The sequence below is a fragment of the Panicum hallii genome, chromosome 5, assembly GCF_002211085.1.
Source record: "Panicum hallii strain FIL2 chromosome 5, PHallii_v3.1, whole genome shotgun sequence".
Taxonomy (NCBI): domain Eukaryota; kingdom Viridiplantae; phylum Streptophyta; class Magnoliopsida; order Poales; family Poaceae; genus Panicum; species Panicum hallii.
The window spans coordinates 5,508,608-5,527,388 of record NC_038046.1 but is presented as its reverse complement, the minus strand read 5'-3'; the positions used below and the strand labels follow the sequence as shown (position 1 = coordinate 5,527,388).

The 18,781-nt window shown below is 54.3% G+C and overlaps 1 protein-coding gene across 1 annotated transcript; it reads left to right on the top strand.

Moving 5' to 3' along the window:
- Positions 1-10,710: 10,710 nt before the first annotated feature.
- LOC112893669 lies at positions 10,711-12,964 on the top strand. The gene is made up of 5 exons (XM_025961123.1): positions 10,711-11,274; positions 11,380-11,721; positions 11,820-12,129; positions 12,212-12,319; positions 12,424-12,964. Exons 1-5 carry the CDS (start codon positions 11,044-11,046, stop codon positions 12,528-12,530), a joined length of 1,098 nt encoding a protein of 365 aa, XP_025816908.1. The 5' UTR covers positions 10,711-11,043; the 3' UTR covers positions 12,531-12,964.
- Positions 12,965-18,781: the final 5,817 nt, after the last annotated feature.

Below are 18,781 nucleotides of genomic sequence, written 5' to 3'. Positions count from 1 at the left end.
AAATCCCTCGTCAGCTGTCTGCTCCTTGTCAGGTTCGACGGCAGCAACCCACAATTCGGAGGCCTGTTGACCCTTACCCATACCGTGGCTGGGAGTGGCCGCAGGTCGTTGGCCTTGCAGCGCGTGAGGCCGAGAAGAGGATCAAACAAGATTGCCCGGGAGTCTACTGCGAGGTCCTCTCCGCAAACGCGTTGCTAACCATGTGTTAACGCACAAATCGCGTTCGGGTCTTGGTGGATCGATACGGCAGGGTTGTACGAACTCCCCACGTTGGTTAGTCTCCTCAGAGCCCGGCCGCTAGGAGTAAAATGGAGAATTTCCCCTGGTTTTTTCCTGATCAAGACAAGTTTTGCCACTAGTGCTGTCGGTGCTAGGATCCATCATAAGAATTACTACTGCTTCATACAATCGGTGTTACTATGGGGCAGGTTCGGGTCTTTCTTTTTTTCGACAGGAGCTCTATTCGTCATGATTCGCTTAATTGGATCTCCAGTCTCGACTGAAAATCATAGAGGCGACTGAAAATCTCCAGTCTAAACTGAAAATCATAGGGGATCTCCAGTCTCGACTGGATGCTTAATTTGTCTTTCGCTGATACAAGCCCAATTTTTTTTCAAAAAGAAAGAAATCTCGACTGAGAGAGGTAAAAAAAAAACTCTTAACTGATGTTTTCTCGCCGAAACACATATTTGTTGTGGACTTGCCCCGTGGGCCTTTTGGCTGTTAAACTGCATGCTGCATGCTTTGAGCCCAGCCCATCACAACGTTCCGATACTAGTTTCTGAGTTTCAGCTTCTGGTTGTTTAGCGAACCTCAATTCAGGTTGAGAACTTCAGACCTGACACGATTACAACAAATAAAAGGTCCTCGCATGTCGCATTTGGTAAGAGATCCACCATGCCACAGTTCGGGTGAGGTCAGACACCCGCGCGCACATGCCCCATCTAGACATTGACAAGTGTAATTGGAGCGCCATCCCATCCCAATCCTGTCCGCGGTCAACTCCGGCGGTCGCTCGCCGCTGCTCCACTTCGCCATCTTCCAGCGATTTCGGTGGGCTTGAGTCTCCGGCCACCGTCAGGTCGGAGTCCCGGCACCCTTTGGGTCGGGAGACCTGTTCCATCTGCCGCCGATAAGTCAGTCGATGAGCGCTAGGCGTGGACCACGCACGGCCCGCCTGCATCTGCAACCCCGACGTCGCTGTCCGGCGAACCCGCTGCCAATCATTCGCGCTCGCCGTCGCCGGGTGGTCAGTCGCCGGTTAGGTCGCCGGAAGGAAAACACCGCACCGCCTCCTCGCTTTCGCGGCGGCTGGATCGGTTACACGTTCAATCGGTGGCGAGACGGCCGAGACCACTCTAGTAGTCGAAGATTATTCGTCGCGGCGGTTTCAGAATGACAGGAGGATACGCAAAGGCAATCGTGTCCTGTCGAACGGGCCGGAGCGCGTCCAATAATGTTGCTGTACGTCAGGCGCGGAACTAATCGGTTGCTTAATTTCTTCAGGTCGATTTGGTGGGTTAGGGGATGATTGCGGGGCAAGTCGATCGGCGCCAGTGGTTCCCGCGAGCTGCTCGGGCCGGGCAAAACTTTCCGTCGCCGGATGCCCAACGGCCGGTACACCGGAGGTACGGTCTCCGCAGGTGCAACGGCGGGGAAGATGGCGAGTCCCCGGCACTTGCCGGATTGCATGGACTTGTCCGCGCATGATGGGGAGGTTTGGACTTGGGATTAAGACTTGGATTGCACTTCACATCACCTTGGAGAGAAAAAGGAAAGGAGAGAGTGTGGTTTGTCTTTTTCAGAGCGGGTCCGTGCAATGTACTAGGACGTGCTAAATTCAGCGAAGCAACTTGATGCATTTGGTGCGCTTAATTTTCTCAGGACAAGCAATTCAGGGCAATTACTACCCGGGAAGTGTGTAGACCGGGAGGCTCATTCCTCCAGTGGTATGTATCAGGTTATCGGATGAGTGGCCGCCAGAGGCTGCTCACGTTGGCTCCAATTCAGCGATGCTGTTCAGTCTAGAAGAGCGGCAGATGCCACCGTGCTCGCCCTGGCATGACGTACAGAGTATATTGGACTGGACTAACTGTTGCCTGCCATTGAGCAACGGTTGGCCTGATTCTGTCTTGTTAAAAGTTAAACCAACAGGCCGTATGTTTTAAAAAAATAAAAGAATAAGATATTAGATACGTATGCTTTTCTTTCATAATTAGAAATTACAATTTTTTTTTGGGCGAAATAGAGATTACAAGTGTCTTGCATCTCTTATACAACTTTTATTACAGCGCATGGATTTAAAAGTGAGGAAAAAATGGAGCATCCCAACTTCTTCACTCGTTTCAGGCAAGGAGTCAGGCTCAGTTGGGTCACTGATGGGCCGGCCTTCTCCTGTTCACTGGATAGGGCAACAGCGCAAAGACACGAGCTCACCACGATCCGTAGATGCGATGTTTTTCGGCTGCATCCTCTCCAACTTTTCCAAAAGCACAATTCTCATCACAGTCAGCGCTGAGATAGGCACGCTCGTCAAGGCCGCCGTCCCCGAGGAGGAAGGCGATCGGCGACGGCGCTGATGCAACGAACGACCCTCTCGTCTCGTCGGCGGCGTGGGCGGCCAAGAACATGCCCGCGACCACGAGGAGGAAGCCTGCGATGGACATGAAGCGGGCCATTTTGATTCTTCTCGAGTTTGTCGCGTGCTGCTTGCGTGTTGTGGCCTGCGGGGCGCTTGCTTGCACGAGTTGGAAATCCAGGTTTTATAGTGCGGGGACTGGAAAGGTGAACTGAATTGCAGTGGAACGCATAGTTCAGTTAAAGCGTGAATGAATGCCAGTGGCTGGGCAGTAAATTTTTCATGCAAATATAACCTCTTTCGATGCTTCACGGCCAGTAATAATGCTGCTATAATGACCAATCGAACTTGGTTGAACAATTTGCAGAAGGCAGGAGTTATTGTCTCATGGCAACAGTCAGAATACAGCATGGTGGTGTACTTCCTAGGAGGCCATCTGGAATCAAGTACTCTGAGAAATGGCATGCAGAAAGCTCTGGATCGTCACACTAAGCGTGCTGTACTGACCGATACACCACAGGATAGTCTAGTGCTGCCGCCAGGCCGAGACAAATCCTTGACTCGATCACCGTACGTGCAAATTGCTAGTTCCTGCAGCCACGTCAGGTTATCAGATAAGGGCGCTAGGGAGATTCCATCCGAGCGATCCTGACCCTCCGTTTCGTTGAGCAGGTCCAGAAGGCGGCACCTGACGCTGTGACGCACAGGACGACAGGGCTAGCTGCAGCCTATCGTCTGGCCCCAGCTGGGCTGGCTTGATTTCGTCTCAATAATCGGCGCCACTAGGGTGACACTGACGCTCTGGTTTTTATTCAGAAGCTTAGGTGATCACCGCCGTACGTAACCGAGACAGCGACGCGAATTACCGGTTCAACTTGATCGGGTCCAATTCAACTTCTGTTTCCATCTCTGAATTTTTTTTCGCGAAAAGTTTTTTGAGTTTTAAGATCGTTACAGCCAAAAATATACGACAGTCTTTAAAAAGGAACAGAGTCACCAGTGAACACCGGACAGTGGCGCGCAGCCGTGCGCGCATGTTGGCATGTTGCCGAGATGCTCCTCGTGTAAAGCTAAGCAGCCGACGATTCTTTCCCCCCTTTTTCTTACGAACAAAGAAGAAAAGGGGGAGGAACATCCGGCCCGGGTCGCCCGATGCCTTTTGCCGCGGTGACGCGATCCGGCAGGATCGGCGGATCCCGTGCACCCGGACACGTCGGCCGGGCCGCCGAAAGCGCGCGGTTGCTGGCTTTGCTGCCAGCGCCGCCGCACGATCAGTTTTCCCGGCGGCCGGCGTGCTCGGCGTCAACGTTCTGACTTTCGCCCTAGGTCGTTGGTACGGCATGGTGTTCTTTCTCGTAGCAGGTGGTAGGCCGCTAGTCAGGATCCGGGATGGAAGGCCGTGGTGTCCCACTATCGAAGCATGTGGTGCGGATGCGCTGCACGTAGTAGATCGATCGTTGATAGATATTTTGTCGAGTTGGTTAGGATAGGAAGAGCACTAGCAAAACAGATATTTGGATGGCCATGATTTTCTAGAAATGGTGAATCTGCAGAGAGAGTGGATACCACGACACATAGACAAAGTTGTTGGCGCAGATAATCTCAAGTCACTGTGGAGGAGAAGGGCTTCATCGGGCAAGATCTGGATCGGATTTGTTAGGAGCTTGTAATTACGAGACTAATCAATGTGTCCTGTGCCGCCACTGCAGAAGACACCTTGCTGACTGTACAGCAACCAACACCGGATGTGCCAGATCATGCTTGTCCCAACCTAGCCGTATCGCCGCAGATCTTTGCACCGGACTCCATAGTCCCTACTCCCTCTAGGCCCCAGTAGCGCCCGGCAATGGCAGTGGCACGACGTGCATTGCATCCACAGTTGGGTCACGATCACGCTGTCTCGCTACTGCCACCAGACGCGTCCAAGGCACCAGGCAACAAAACGACACGCAGGAAGAAAGGAGGTGTGGAAACAAGTGGGTCCCAGATGTCACTGTGAAATGTACTTTACGGGACTGTGCACTGTGCTGCGCCGTGCCAGGTGCCATGCCTAGGTCAAATCACCTCGTTGACTCCTGGGTGGCACAGGCGCTAGACCGCCAGTGTACCACCGCATGGCATGCCAAAGACGGCTCCGCAACTACCCAGCGCAGGTACGATATTTTCGACCTTTTTTTTTATCGCTCCGCAAAGGAAAGATCAGAGAGAAAAGCGACTTATCGTTAAACCCTTTGCTTCCAAGCGAAGATTTAGGATCCAAAGCTGGCCGGGCCGGCACCTCATTAGCACCAGCACGTACTTCATCATGCACAGCGATGGATGCTCATAGCGTGCAACATGGGCGGTAGCACTGAGTTTTCCGATCGAGCACTACAGCGATACGCCCGCGTTCTCAAACCACGCACGGGAAGCACCAAATCTCACACGTGGTTCCAGGTCGAGCAAGTATGCTTTGCTTTCGGTATGTGGGAAAGAAAAGCACCATGCTTGCGTCTGAAGAATCCGGTTTCATTCCTGGCGGCCGCCAAAAGGGCGTCGCCGGGAGAGAAAAAATCTTGACCAGCCAGGTAGGGTTGGCAGAGGCTGTGATTTGGGCGTCGGATTCTAAACAAACCGGTAAACATGTTTACCGAGAGGATTTGCGGCTCCGCGACCTACAGGCTGCTGCGGCCTGCAGCGTAACGCCGTTCGCCCGTTTGTTGGGTGTGGTCGGCTCTGCCGTTCTTCATCACGCGCGATGCTAGCGGACACGTACGGGACGGCCTCGCGGCAGGAGAGGGCAGGTGCCTTCCCGGTTTGTACTGCGGGGCGCGACGCAAAGAAGAAACCAGCGGCGCTTCGGCCCGGCGCGGCGAGGAAACAGCGCCGTGGCGGGGCCACGACACGACCGCGACCGTCCCGGCTGCGTGACTGACGCTGGCCGGCGTTGAGGTCAGGTGCCTAGAGGCGCGTCCCCGGGGTTGGGCGGCGGCCGCAGCCGAGACGACAGCGTGCCGTGCCCGCACAGCGAACGCCGCGAAACGGACAGCGGCAAGGATGTGCACGACATGACAGCCGTCAGATCAGATCCGCTGTTCTCCCATTGTTTCGACGAAACTGCCCCTCTTAGCCTATCTGCAACCGTCGTTCTCTGTATCCTTCTCTATATCCTTCATTTACAGACTTCTCTACAAGATTCTCTCCTCTATATCTCATTTCTCTCCAACAACGTTCTCTAAATCTCGTTCTCTATATATTAAACCCTATATTAGAAACGTATTTTGTTCCAAATTTTTGTAGGTACGTATTTATCATAACTCAAATGCTATGGACATATTTTATTTTTATTTAATCCAGTGTTTAAAACATAAAGAAAAAATAGAAAAGAGAAGAGAGAATCTCTATATATAGAGGAAACCTATAGCGTTCTCTATTTTAGAGAACCATTTAAAACGCTGCTGGAGCATATAAGGAACGGAATTTTCTCTATATATAGGATACTAGAGAACGATTTAGAGTCTTCCGTTGGAGACAGTGTTACAGGTTCGAGCGGAGGAGGAGGACACGGTCGCCACTGGAGCCAAATCTTCCGGCCCGAGTCCTTTCTTCGCGTTCGCGTGCAGTGCTGGTCTAGTCCACACCGCGGCTACGCCAGTGGCTACCTGGCGAGTGCCTGAAGAACCGAAGATACGGTGCGATCATCGTCACCGATCAAAACAACTCGAGGAGTAGAGTCGCCGAGACGCCGAGCCGGCGTTGCAAACCTCCAGGGTCAAGTCCTCAACCGGCTTCCTTCGCGAAGCTGACGCGTGTGCATCGTGCAGACCAGGTCCCGTCGCCTAGACGGGACGGCACTTGAACCGTGAAGAACAGGACAAGAGCAGCAGACACGGCCGGAGAAGGGGATTTGGATGCAAGGATCGCTGTCCGGCCTGTCCCAGATGGCGGGTGCGCGCATCGGATGCGTGGCCGGCTGGCAATACATGAGCGCGGGTCGCCGCCCTCGGCCTCCATGTTGGCGCCGGCATGCTTCAAAATTTGAAGTCCGCGGGAGTAGCCCCTGCCGCCTGCGCCGTGTTGGTGAACGTTGCTTTGCTCTGGCTCCTGCGCCTGCCATTGCCAAATGGCGTCAGGTACGCAGGTCGCCCTCAAGTTCTGCAAAAGCGGCCAAAGTAGCCCGAGTCAAAGCACTGTTGCCACTCAGGTGTCTTTGTCCAGTTCATCAGCGATCCTAACGGCCTGTTTAGATCACGGCGCAAAAAGGCTAAATTTTTTTTTTGCAAAAGAATCTTATCAATTTGAAGTACTAAATGAAGTCTATTTACAAAACTTTTTACACAGATGGGTTGTAAATCGCGAGACGAATCTAATGATGCTAATTAATCCATGATTAAGCAATAATTAGCGGATGGTTACTGTAGCATCACTGTTGCAAAACATGGATTAAGTAGGCTCATTAGATTCGTCTCGCGATTTACAGCCCATCCATGCAAAAAATTTTGTAAATAGACTTCATTTAGTACTTCAAATTAGCAAGATTCCTTTGGCATCTTTGCGTTTACGGTTTTTTTGCGTTTTTTGCGTCGGGAACTAAAAAGGGCCTAAGTGTGTGCGTTTCTGGTATTAGTTTGGAACTTTGGATGGCATGGAAGATTGGAAAAGTTATGCGATATTAAATGTGCGCATTTCTGGTGTCAGGTTGGATGGAATAAAAGATTCCAAAAAAAATTAGTGGAACAACCAAGCAAACAACTCGATCTGAGATACTCGGAGTATTATTTATAAAGGAGTTATCTCGACAAGCTAAGCCAGACAAGTTAGCCGAGATCTTACGAACTACTCATCTTACTTTGGTTCGTGTAAGGATGTGTTCGTTTCCTACCTTCTAAAATTTAGACCCGTCGTATAAAAAAGAATCTTATCATTTAGAAATATTAAATAAAATCTAATTATAAATTTTTTTGCACAGATGGGTGCTAATTCGCAAGATAAATTTAATGAGCCTAATTAATCCATAAGTTGCTACAGTGATGCTACAGTAATCATCCCCTAATCATGAACTAATATACCTCATTAGATTCGTCTCGCGAATTAGCACTGGGGTTCTACAATTAGTTTTATAATTAGACTTTATTTAATAGTTCTAAATAACAAGATTTTCTTTGATGCGATACGTTCTAAACTTTAGACCGGAACACACCGTAAGTTTGAATCAGCGAGCCAAACCGATTGGGCGTTTCTGATCTTTGACGAGGCCTTTCCTTCTTAACCGTACCGCCTTAAAGTTCCACTGGTTTTGGCGGGAAACTCCAACTTGGCGGTGGGACGAAATGGCGGGAAAGCTGTTCCCAGTACGAAGAAGCGCGCAACAGAGCTGCCGCCGCAATGACTCGGAAGTACGGCGGTCAAACCTTACACCATCACCCTTTTACTGCACCCGTCAGCTGACGGAGTAACGGCGCAAGGTCGCCCGGGACGCACACAGCACAGCAGTGGATTTTTGTACCCCGACTCGCACGCAGCGCGTGCAAGACACTGTCTTCTTTGTGAGCGCCTACTTTTCTCTCCAACAGCGGCAGAGCTCGGCGATCAGGCAACGAGTCCTGCCACTGCCGATCTGCCATGCCCGCGCAGGGGGAGCCTGCACGCCGGCCTGGCGACAAATGCCACAAGACCCACCGGCACCACCATCCCCTGCCCATTGTTTTACGAGCACGAGGAGGCTCCCCCGTTCTTGAGCAGTGGCGCGGGGACGGCACGGTCCGCTAAACAACACGGCCCGACGCGCTGTCGCTTGACCGACGTGCCGGGAGCAAGGGCCGTGCTCGTCGAAAAGGCGCGCCCCGGCCCTCCTCCTCGCACGCCGTAAAGAAAGGGTATCCAAAGCGCACGGAACTTCGTCCGGACCCGACGGCTCGTGTCCGTGCCCTTCGATAAGCAAGCCTACGTCCCAGGCTCCCAGCAAAAACAGCGTAGCCCTGAAGAGAGCGCTGTTGATTCGCGTGCCCCAGATCGCTGTTCTGTTGACCTGCCCAAGTGTCCAGTAACCACCTCCTGCTAAATGCTAGCCTATGGAGCAGATTAGTTGCACCCTCGACGTGGCTTTCGCCTCGCTGAGGGAAGGAGCGAAAGGTTTGGGGCGCACGTCGGCCACGTTTGGCTTCCGAGCGAGGCCACCGCTCCCGGCTCCTGCGAACCCGGAGCACGATCACGGGGAACGTACGGGGGGGCGCCCCGGCCGTCTCGCTCTCACGTTTCTTTCTCCCTCACCCGGGATCGCAGGTGCTTTACTCGCGCTATTTCCGTCCGCCCGCGCTCGGCGAGAGCGCCGCGGAGGAAGCGCGAGTGCATGCGCGGCGTGGCCGCAGATGATTGGAGGTTGGGGGAATGCATGGCGAGGACCTAGCGCGTGGCGGCTGCGAGGCTGGCGCGCCGGCGTCGTCGGGCACGGCGGTTGCGGCATCAGCGCGAGGAGCGCGCGGACGGGAGGAGTGTAGAACTGGAGATGGGCGCCCCGAGGAATCTCCGCCTGCCACGTCGGCTGCCCAGGCGAGGCCGCGAGATTCACTGGGATCCAAGACCCCTCATTTGAACCACCGCCTCCGGCAATTTTTAACTTTTGAAGCATGGTCGTACATGGTCAACGCAGATACAGCTGATGGTTGGTCCCTGATTGGGGATGGACGGCAGCTGATGATGGCATGCTGCCCTGACGCTGTCAGAAACAAAATATTTATTTATACCGATACATTGGGCAACAGTATCAGTGCTGGCCTGCGCGGTAAAAACTGCGTGTGACACGAGCCCGATCCGAAAATGTAAAGGTAGGGACCGAGGGCTAGGAGCGATAATCCGGTTGAAATATAAATTTAGGAGCAACAAATCAATAGAAAAGTTTCAGTAAAATATATACTGCTATAAACCATGTCGTGGGCTCTCAACCGCAAGTCACATGTAATAAAAAAAGTTCGATTGAAATGTGATGTTTTTTTTTATAGAGGGAACTCAGGTCGAAGTGCGGATTAAATGACGCATCATATCCTTACGTGTGGAAGTTAGAGTTTCACAAAACCTGAATTCTCAACATTTTTATCTGTAAATGCAAATAACAAAACGGATAAGTGTTCGATACTCAAAAAAGAAAACCAATATATAACTAGTATATCCATTGCTAAGATAAGCGGTTAAAACTGCCAACCATAAGGCGGTGGCACTCATCGTAGGGAAGTTCCATTAAAATGTGATTTTAAGCGTGGGAAATGTAATGGAACACTTAGTATGATATATCTTAATTTTTATGGCATGTTCTAGAGCTCTACTGGGACCTTATGCGAGGCTTCAGGTTACGGATTAGATGGAACGTCACATCCATTTGAAGCCATACCACGTAAAATCTTTACCTTTATCCTATCTATTCATGTATACGGAGTAACTATGCCCTATTTATTTTAGCTTATGACCAATTCTGAAGGCTCAATTTTATAAAATCCAAAAGTCGGATGACTCTCAGAATACAAAATCGAGAATCCATAATCAGCTGAATTCTTAATTCCTGATTCCGAGGGTCATCTGACTTTTAAATTTTTTAAAATTGAGCTTTCAAAATCAGCCATAAAATGAAACAAACGAAGCCTAAGTAGCTTCGTGTTCAGCATTCCAAAAAAAGCCACTACGAAATTATGAGACATCATTGACAAAAAGTTTCGCCGATTGCTACACGTTTGATTGACCGAGTAATGTGTTCGGGTTCTATGAAAAAAGCGAGTTCCTTCGTGTAAACACGGAATTTCCTCGGTTAACATATGGTGCGGTCTAACATTAGTTGAGCTGCTCCCCGACGATGGAGCTGTTGGTGGGTGACACCACGAAAGCAGTGCCGAAACCACAAATAGGAGCAAGAGCAACCAACAGGCTGGAATTCTTCCTGTTCCTCGTTTCGCAGGAGCAGCGACGTCCATTTGGTTGGACTCCCTAGTTTAGCCCAGCCAGGCGGCCACACGAGGCGCCGGGGACGAGTTTGGGCGCCGCGAGACGCACGGGAACGCGGCCCCGCCGCTAATCCCATCTCGCGAAAAGCCCCGTTTTTCTCCCCTCGCCACGCTTTATATAAGCCACCCGCACATCCCCCAGCGGCAGAAGTAGTTTGACCTCCACCACCCCCCCCTCCACTGCTCCGCATCCACAGCCGCTCGCTCTCGCTCGCCGCCCTTCCACATTCCCGCTCGCTTCCCCTCCGCCCGTCGTCTTTTCCTGAGGCCGATAACAAAATCCGATACGCTCCGGTGGCCTCGCCGTCCGTGTCGGGTGCCCTCCAATCTTCTCGTCTCACGCAAAGCGGAGGGGGAGGAGTTTTAGGGGGGCCGGGAGGGAGCCATCACCGTGTCCGTGCTGGCCATTATTATTTCTTCCTCCAGCGGCAATTTCTGGCCACCGGCGGGGCTATATTATTCAGGCGCGCGGCCGGGCCCGTCCAAGCGTGCCGCGGGATGTTTTCCTTGGGCGGAATGGCGGAGGAGTGCCCGCGCGCTGGCGGCGCCGAGTTCTGGCTCCCGGACGAGTTCCTGGACGACGACTTCTTCTCCGAGGAGGAGAAGGCGGCCGTGGCCGCCAGGAGCGAGAGCGACGAGGAGGAAGGGCTCGGCGGGCTCCCGCGCCGCGTGGCGGGGCTCCTCGTCGGGAACGGCAAGGGAGCCGGCGATGATTCCTCCCCTGCAAAGGTTGGCTTTCCATTTCTGTTGCGGCGTGTCCTGTTTGGAAGCTTTTTTGGGTTTCGAATTTCGCGGAGCGCTGATTGTTATTGTTTTCCCCTTGTCGCGTGGCAGGCGGAAGTGATGGCCGGCTCGCCACAGTCCATCCTGTGCGGCCTGGCGGCGTCCGGGGAGGAGAGCCCCAACGGCGGAGCGTCGCAGGTCAGCTCGCCGCCGTCGTCGCCGCTGGAGCAGCAGCCGGCCGATCCCTGGGACGTGCTGCACCAGGCGGCCGGGCAGGTGGCCCGCCTGCGCAGCGACAGCATCCCCGTGCCGAAGAACGCGGCTGCCCATCATGGCCACTCCGTCGTACCGCCGACGAAGCAGCCCGCCGCGCCGGCCCCGGCTCCCAAGGCCGCCGGTGGCGATCACTATCAGCCGAATAACTTGCTGGAACAGCGCCGGAAAGTTGCTCAGGTGAGGACTTCTGCCATGGATTACGGCGATGCGCAAGCTTTTCCTCACTGATTTTTTTATGCGGAGTGGTTTCTGAGGCGTGGTTTCTTCCTTTGCAGTTTAATGCCCTGAAGCAACAGCAGATGCTCAAGCATCAACGGGAGCAGGAGCTTGCCGTCGCCGCGGCGGCAGCGTGGGGCACGCGCATCTGTGGGCCTAAACGAACCGCCGGCTATGGTGCCGCGCCACACGCCCTCAACCCGTCCGCGTGGCCTCCGCTCCAGAAGCAGCCGCAACAGCCGCCTGCGTCCGCGGCCGGCATGCGCGCCCTGTTCCTTGCCCCTCCCGGCGCCAAGCGCGAGTGCGCCGGCACCGGCGTGTTCATCCCCCGCCAGGCCGGCGCCCCCGCCGAGCCCAAGAAGAAGCCAGGTAAGCGCACACCTGAACTTGCCTGTTTGTTTTCCAGTGCACTGTCCATGAACTTTTGGCTGATTTCTCATTCTGGCAACAGCCTGCTCCACCGTTCTCCTCCCGGCGCGCGTCGTGCAGGCGCTCAACCTCAACGTCGAGGACCTCGGGGCCCGTCCCATCTACCCTGGCGGTTTCGCTCTTGATCACGGTAATTAATTCCCTCCAGTAGTACTACACTAATTAATGTGTCTTAGCTGGACTGTGAATGGCGCCCATTAACAGTTTCTTGCCTTTTTATCTTTGCTTCGTCAGACGCGCTGGTGAGCCGGAGCAACGCCCTGGTGGCGAGCCGTTCGTCCCAGCTCCCCGGCGGCGGCGCCGCTCGCGAGCTGAATCTCCCGCAGGAATGGACGTATTGACGAAGCGCCGGATCGCCGTCGCCGCAAGATGATCTCCGGCAGATTGACGGGGTCATGTCTAATGCAAAAATTACTATTGGTATTGCTAGCGCTAGGTAGGTGTTAGGCTAGAAGTAGGAGGCAGCGGTGGTAGCATTGCGCATGGTGCATCAGCGTTAGGTGTTCTTTTGTGTGGGTGATATATTGGTTATTTTGGATGACGGTTGGGGATGGATGGGGGCCGATGAACAAGAGCGGGATCCATGGCCTTCGCAGGTCGCTGGGGGTGAGGAACAATAAGTGGGTGCTTTTGGAGGATTTGGCAGCATGTTTGCTGCTCGTGGTACCCTGATGATTCCCAAGGGAAATCATCAGCAGTCAGTTTGAGAAGAAAAAAAGACGTGTCACTGTAAGCAAGAAAATAATACGAGCTCCATATTTCCTCTTTCGTTTTCTTTTGGTGTGCCATAGCATAACGCATCGGCTTCCCTTTTGCACCGCTTGCTTCCCGGGTAAGGAATTGCCGTCTTCAGGAAAGAATTGGTTGCTACTAGCTCTCAAGTCTGAACTCCCCTTTTCTTTTTTGGTCTGGCCCTGCCTCCATTTCATTTCCGTTTATGATTTGGTTGGAGAGCTCGGTTCAGTTCAGTGTGGTTGGATGATTGGGTGGTGGTGCAGGAAGAACAGAACCGGTGAGTGGTTGCAGTGTACTCGTTGAGCTCTCCCTCTCGCTCTCCTCCTGAGGACCGACTGAACAAGTCTAGATTATGACGTCCAGTTGCTTAGCTTGGTGGCGTCTAATTCCTTTATTCTGGCTTACCTGTTGCTGTCGAAGCCAACGGGTCAGCTACCGCCAAAGAATCTGGCCGCGGCCGGGGCTCCGGGCCCGGGATCTTGCATCTCCGTGGCCGCCATGTCCTTGTCCCCCCTGACAGAGATGCCTGTGAAACTCCCGTAAATTTCCCTGCATTGTTGGCAAGATCCCCCGGGGTCTCGTTTACCTCCAACAGGTGTAGCTCTGAATCTTCGCTGGTCCCTGTCCACGCGAGGCCCGCCGTTTTCCGTGGACGAGGGGAGGAACGCTGCGCGCCGAGGCTGAGAGGTGCGTGCGTGCGTGCGTTCGGCGGTGGCGCGGATTCCGTCTCGCGACGGGGATGGCAGGTTCCTGTCGTCCCGTTGCGTCTCGGTGGTGTGCGCCGTGGCTGCGCGCGCCGACCCGGTCAAGGCCAGGCGATCCTCGGCTCCTGCCCCGACCCCTTTCCTTTCGTTTTGGCTCGCACGCCCCTCTGCCGAAACTCGAGACTCGAAAGCATCGATCCGGTCCTCGGGTCCGTTCCTGTGCTGGAGATCAGCAGACGAGGCCTCGCGGCGCGTGGAGAACCGAGGCCGACCGTAATCTTTTCCTCCGCCGGTGAGCAAAGCGGGGGAAAGAAAGGCTGGTACTTCGATTCGTATCTCCCGGCAGGGCTGTGCGGCCTAGTGTGAACGAATCGGATTATCCCCCTCCGCTCCGGTTCGGATGTTCCCGGTGGCGCCTTTCGTCGAACGCCTTTCTGCTCCGCCTTTGGGTATGCTTATCGTTCTTGCGGGGGATATAACAATCGCGAGGCAACGCATTTGCTGCGTCGGCAATGCCTTTTCGGTGGGAATTTTTTTTTGTGGATTCCACCCATCTAACTTTTGGAAATCAAGTTCAAGTAGACCATGTGAACGCAACTGGCAGGGGGAAAGGAACCTGAGGCCGCATGGGGTCTTGATCTGGCGAGCTTTTTCGTTGTCCCCCTCCCCAGGCAGTCGAGCCGCTCGCTGATCGGGAGGCCATCCATGGCCTGATCCGGTGGCGGTGAGATGGGTATTCGCTTCTCGCTTCCGTACGAGGGTGCTGGTTTGTTTGGTTGTCCTCACCGGTGGAAAGGTGTGGTTGCGTCGGACCAGGTGCAACCGGGCGCCCATGTGGCCGTCACGTTCCGGGAGCCGATGCGGCAGCGGCCGGATGGTGGCGCGGCACCGGCCGCCCATGGCCATGGGTCTCGGCTCGCTGTCACGCCGGTTGCTCTGGGAGTCGAGTCCTGCGGTTGCTCTTCCGTGCCCGTCGTCCCTCACAGAACCCTCTCGTGTCGTCTCTGCTTGCTCGGGTTTGCGTGGGTGGCACAGAGAACAGTGGCGATTTCTAGGGCCGTATTTTAATCTACGGAATATACGAGGTGGGAGATGTCGTACAAGAGTACTAGAGTAGTATTCAAAACTGGGAAAGAAATGTATGTACACAAAGCGCAGAGTTCAAAATTCAAAAAACTCTGGCGGGTTGATTCTGGCTCAGAGGAGCAGCAGAGGCACGGATCCGTCAGGGATTTTGAAATGGCCGAGGCGGGGCTTGTTGCCAATAGTATACTGCTCCCAATCACCCCGCGAAAGTCAACTATATTTATGCGCCGCTGATGCGAGATCAGTAGCCTGTTCATGTGTCACGCTCGCATGGCCGGTGACGAGCAGAACCATCGCTGCCGACAGTTACCGAAGCAATTTTGAATCGAGGAAAGGCGATTGGAGGATTTGAGGTTGCTTTTAATTACCAGGCAGGCGTACCTCAGAGTTCAGAAGTAGGTCAACCTGCGGGCAGTTACCACTTACCACTAGGTCTGTTGTTAATTTGCTCAAGCAGCGTAGCTGTGACTGTAGCTACGATTTTTTTTTGGTGGAGAGCATTTGAAATTTCCCTCCAAAAGAAAAACAGAGGCAAACACAAGCGCAAGGACAAAGCGGAAAAAGGTTGCTCTTAGGCTATTCCCAGCAGGTATCGTATCTGGCACCTTATCCCGATTATGGGATCAAATTGTTACTATTGTGCCACCCAACGTCTGTCCCATATACGATCCCAAAATCCGAGCGCTCTCTTCCGACTTCCATTTTCGCACCTTCCCTCTTCTATCCGGATCTCAACTGCTGGTCCGTGTCTCGCCCCTGCCCAGTTCCAGATCCGGCCGCACACTGCCACCACGCCGCCGGCAGCACCACGCCGGCGCGGGAAGCAAACGGCCGCCTCGGCGGGCGAGCCAGCTACGATGATGTTTCGGAAACCTGCTGGAGGCACGATGCGGTGATGGAAGCGGAATAAGTGGGCCCTATACCGATTCGATCGGTATTTCCCGATCCGAACCCGCTCGCTGCTGGGAACAGCCTTAGATCCGCATGGCCCCCCCGTTTTGGCAGCTCACCGTTTCACCAGCAGTTTGGGCTTCCATTTAAGCTGGCGCTGGACCGACCATAGAGGCAGAGACACGCTCTTTTCTTATGTTCCATTCGCATACTTGTACCAGCCTACCAGGCCCTCTGGCGAGGGGACCGGCAGCGACAACAGATGAGATGAGCGAGCGAACAGCTTGTAGAATCTATTGGCACAACCGTCTCGCTGGTCTCGTAGTCGTAGCCTTTCTTTCTCCTCCTCCTCCCGTTGGGACCACGGACCACTGTCCGTCCAGCTCTACCGGTATGTCTGGTAGCCTTGTCGTCAAGATTCAGCAAGGGCGCGACGAATTTGTGAGCGGTCGCTGACATGCGGGCCTAGAGAACCGGCGTGCGGGCACCGGCTGTGTCGTCCAGGGTAGTTTCTCGCTCCGTACGTGTCCTTTCCCTTCTTCGGTTCTTCCCCATTTCGCCTGCAATTTTAGCATCCCCTGCCGTCATTTGGTCCCGAACGTGTCGTGGCACGCCGACGGGAACATGGGCTGCTCACCGCGTCTGTCTCGCACGGCGGCATGGGGGCAGCTGCAGCTCGCTGAGTTTTTCCATCCCATCCCATCCCTTCATCAAACTGTGACGTGCGTGCGTGTGGTGTGGGGCTACAGATGAAGAGGATGGTCGGTCGCGAAGGTTCGGCCCGGCGGCGGTCGTTTGGGCCCGCGGCTAACCACGTCCCTAGAGTTAGCAGGCAATGGCTTTATGGGACAGTTCCGAGGCTTGTACAGATCCCCGCTTCCGCTCGTCACGCATGTGCCGTGACGCGCCGACGGGCACGCACGTCACCGCCGCGGACCCCCATGTGCCGGACGCCGGTTGGCCGATCCCTCGCCGGCGTGCCGGGGGTCCAACCAGGATTAAACATTATAGCCATTCCATTTTGCCTCGGCACCGCGGCCAGGCGCCGGCAGCGTCTCACGTGCCGAGAAATGATCCTCCGGTGCGTGCACCGCAGCTCACGCGCTTGCCGCTGACGCGATGGATGGCCAGATGCATGCACGCATGGGCAGCCTGTTGCCTCGCTGCTGCTACGACTTCCTCGGTCGGGCTTTGGGCATGTCTGGCTACTCCATCGTCATTCCATGATGCTAGCGTACCAGTGCTGCTAGGGTGATTACGGTTGCTGGGTGTGGCATGGCAGCGATCCGCGGCCGGCGTGCTGATTCGGATGCTTCACACGGAAGTCTCGGCGCCGCTGAAGTGTCAGGACTCGGGAGCTCCTTTATTTTTTTGATTCACTCGGGAGCTCCTTTTGTTGTGGTGGTGATTGCTTTCTCGGCCAACAAAAACTCTTCAGAATTTTTTTTAGCTCCTTTTTAGGTTGCTAGCGCCACGATGCTTTTGGGCCTGGAGAGGAGAAGGAAGTGGAGCACAATGGGCCAAACTGACGCACACGTATTGGCCCATTGGACCTTTTGGGCCCAACGTTCACGCAGAACACACGCACACACACACAAAAAAAGAAGCTCTGACACTACTACGCGCAAGAATGCGTAGCAACAATGCGCCAGTGGCAGCAACAATGCGCCATGAACCCATTCGTTTGGCTGCTCGCATATTCGAATCGACCCGGAACTAGCAGAAAGTTGTTGTACTACCACAGAAACTTCCTCGACTGAATCCGATCCAAACGTGAAGCGTGTGCCGTTGCGATCGAGAGCGCATCAGCACCAGTGGCCTCCACGCGTCGGTGACGCTGATGCTCTCGCCTTTCCGCCCGAAAGCACCTCCCGGCCTCGACCGGATACCCGCGCCCTATCAGCCTATCTGGGAACGCCGCGGGCGTCCGGCCGGTGGGCTTGCCGCGCCTGCTTGTCCGTTCGCCGTTGCGTCGCTCCTCCCCTCCCCCGCCGGCCGCTCATGCCGTCGCCATGTGTACGCCGCGTGCGCTGCACCGCCAGATCAGGGCCGGCACCGATGCGCCCGTCACGCCCGTATTGAATACGGGGGTCGGTAGGGAATGCACGGGACTGCTGGTCGGTGGACGTGCACTTGTCAAGTTGTCATGCAACGTTGCCGATGCCTGGCCCGCCGCTCGGGGACTGCGACCCCAACAGTGCCGGTGTATTCGCCGGTCAGCAGCTGGATCTCGGCGACCGCAGCAGGAGAGGCCGAGAGGGTGAGTATGACATGGTGGGGCCCAGCACGTGTCCTCTCCTCCAGGTGCGTTACCCGGTTAATCCATTTTGAATGTTCCGGGTCTTTTGGCTTCGAACAGTTGTACGTGTAACGTGTTGGTGTCACGGTGAGTTCCATGATCTCCGAGGAGAGTGGCCTTTTGCGTCACCGTGATGGTTGCATTCCGCGGGAAGAGCGTGTGCTTTCTGCCGCCGGCAGCCTAGCTAGCACTTGACAAAGTTTTCAAGTGACGTTGATGGACTCGGCAGAGATTATTCTCTTTGTGCGAGGATGGTGACGCTGCCACCACTTATTGTATACTTCGTTTTCAACTGAAACTGCAGACATGCAGAGAAGAATTCACATTTGGCTCCAAATGGTGGAATATGGGGGGGGGGGGGGGGGGGGGCACGTTTGGGTTGTGCCATCTCCCTTAATGCTTTTTTATTTTTTCTATCTTGGGCTTTTCGTGGTAGTAGGCGGCCGTATGCTTCGTTTGATTAGGGATGGAGAGTGTCAAATGTCAGCTGTTTGTAGAAGTTGCCATGTAAAGAGTGTCGAGCGTCACAATCTGCAGAAGTGGTAAAACTAGTTGCACCTAAGAATCAGTACATCCCACAAAAACTTCTCCACGTCTATCTTGTCACGTAAGGGGAAAAAGCGGTAACCACAACTTTATTTTTTTCGGGTAACTACAAATTTATTAATTGAATGTAGAAGAACAAAATCGAGAGGGACACTGTTTTTGACGAATGGTTATACCTCTGGACGAGTGGAATGGTCAGAAACGTCCTTAGACACCGCGATGCAATCATTGCCCAAGACTATTGCAGTGGTACGCCGCATGGGTAAACGTTCAGTATGAACATCTGCAATCCATTCCGAGCCGAGCGAAAGCTATGTTAGAATTCGTTTGA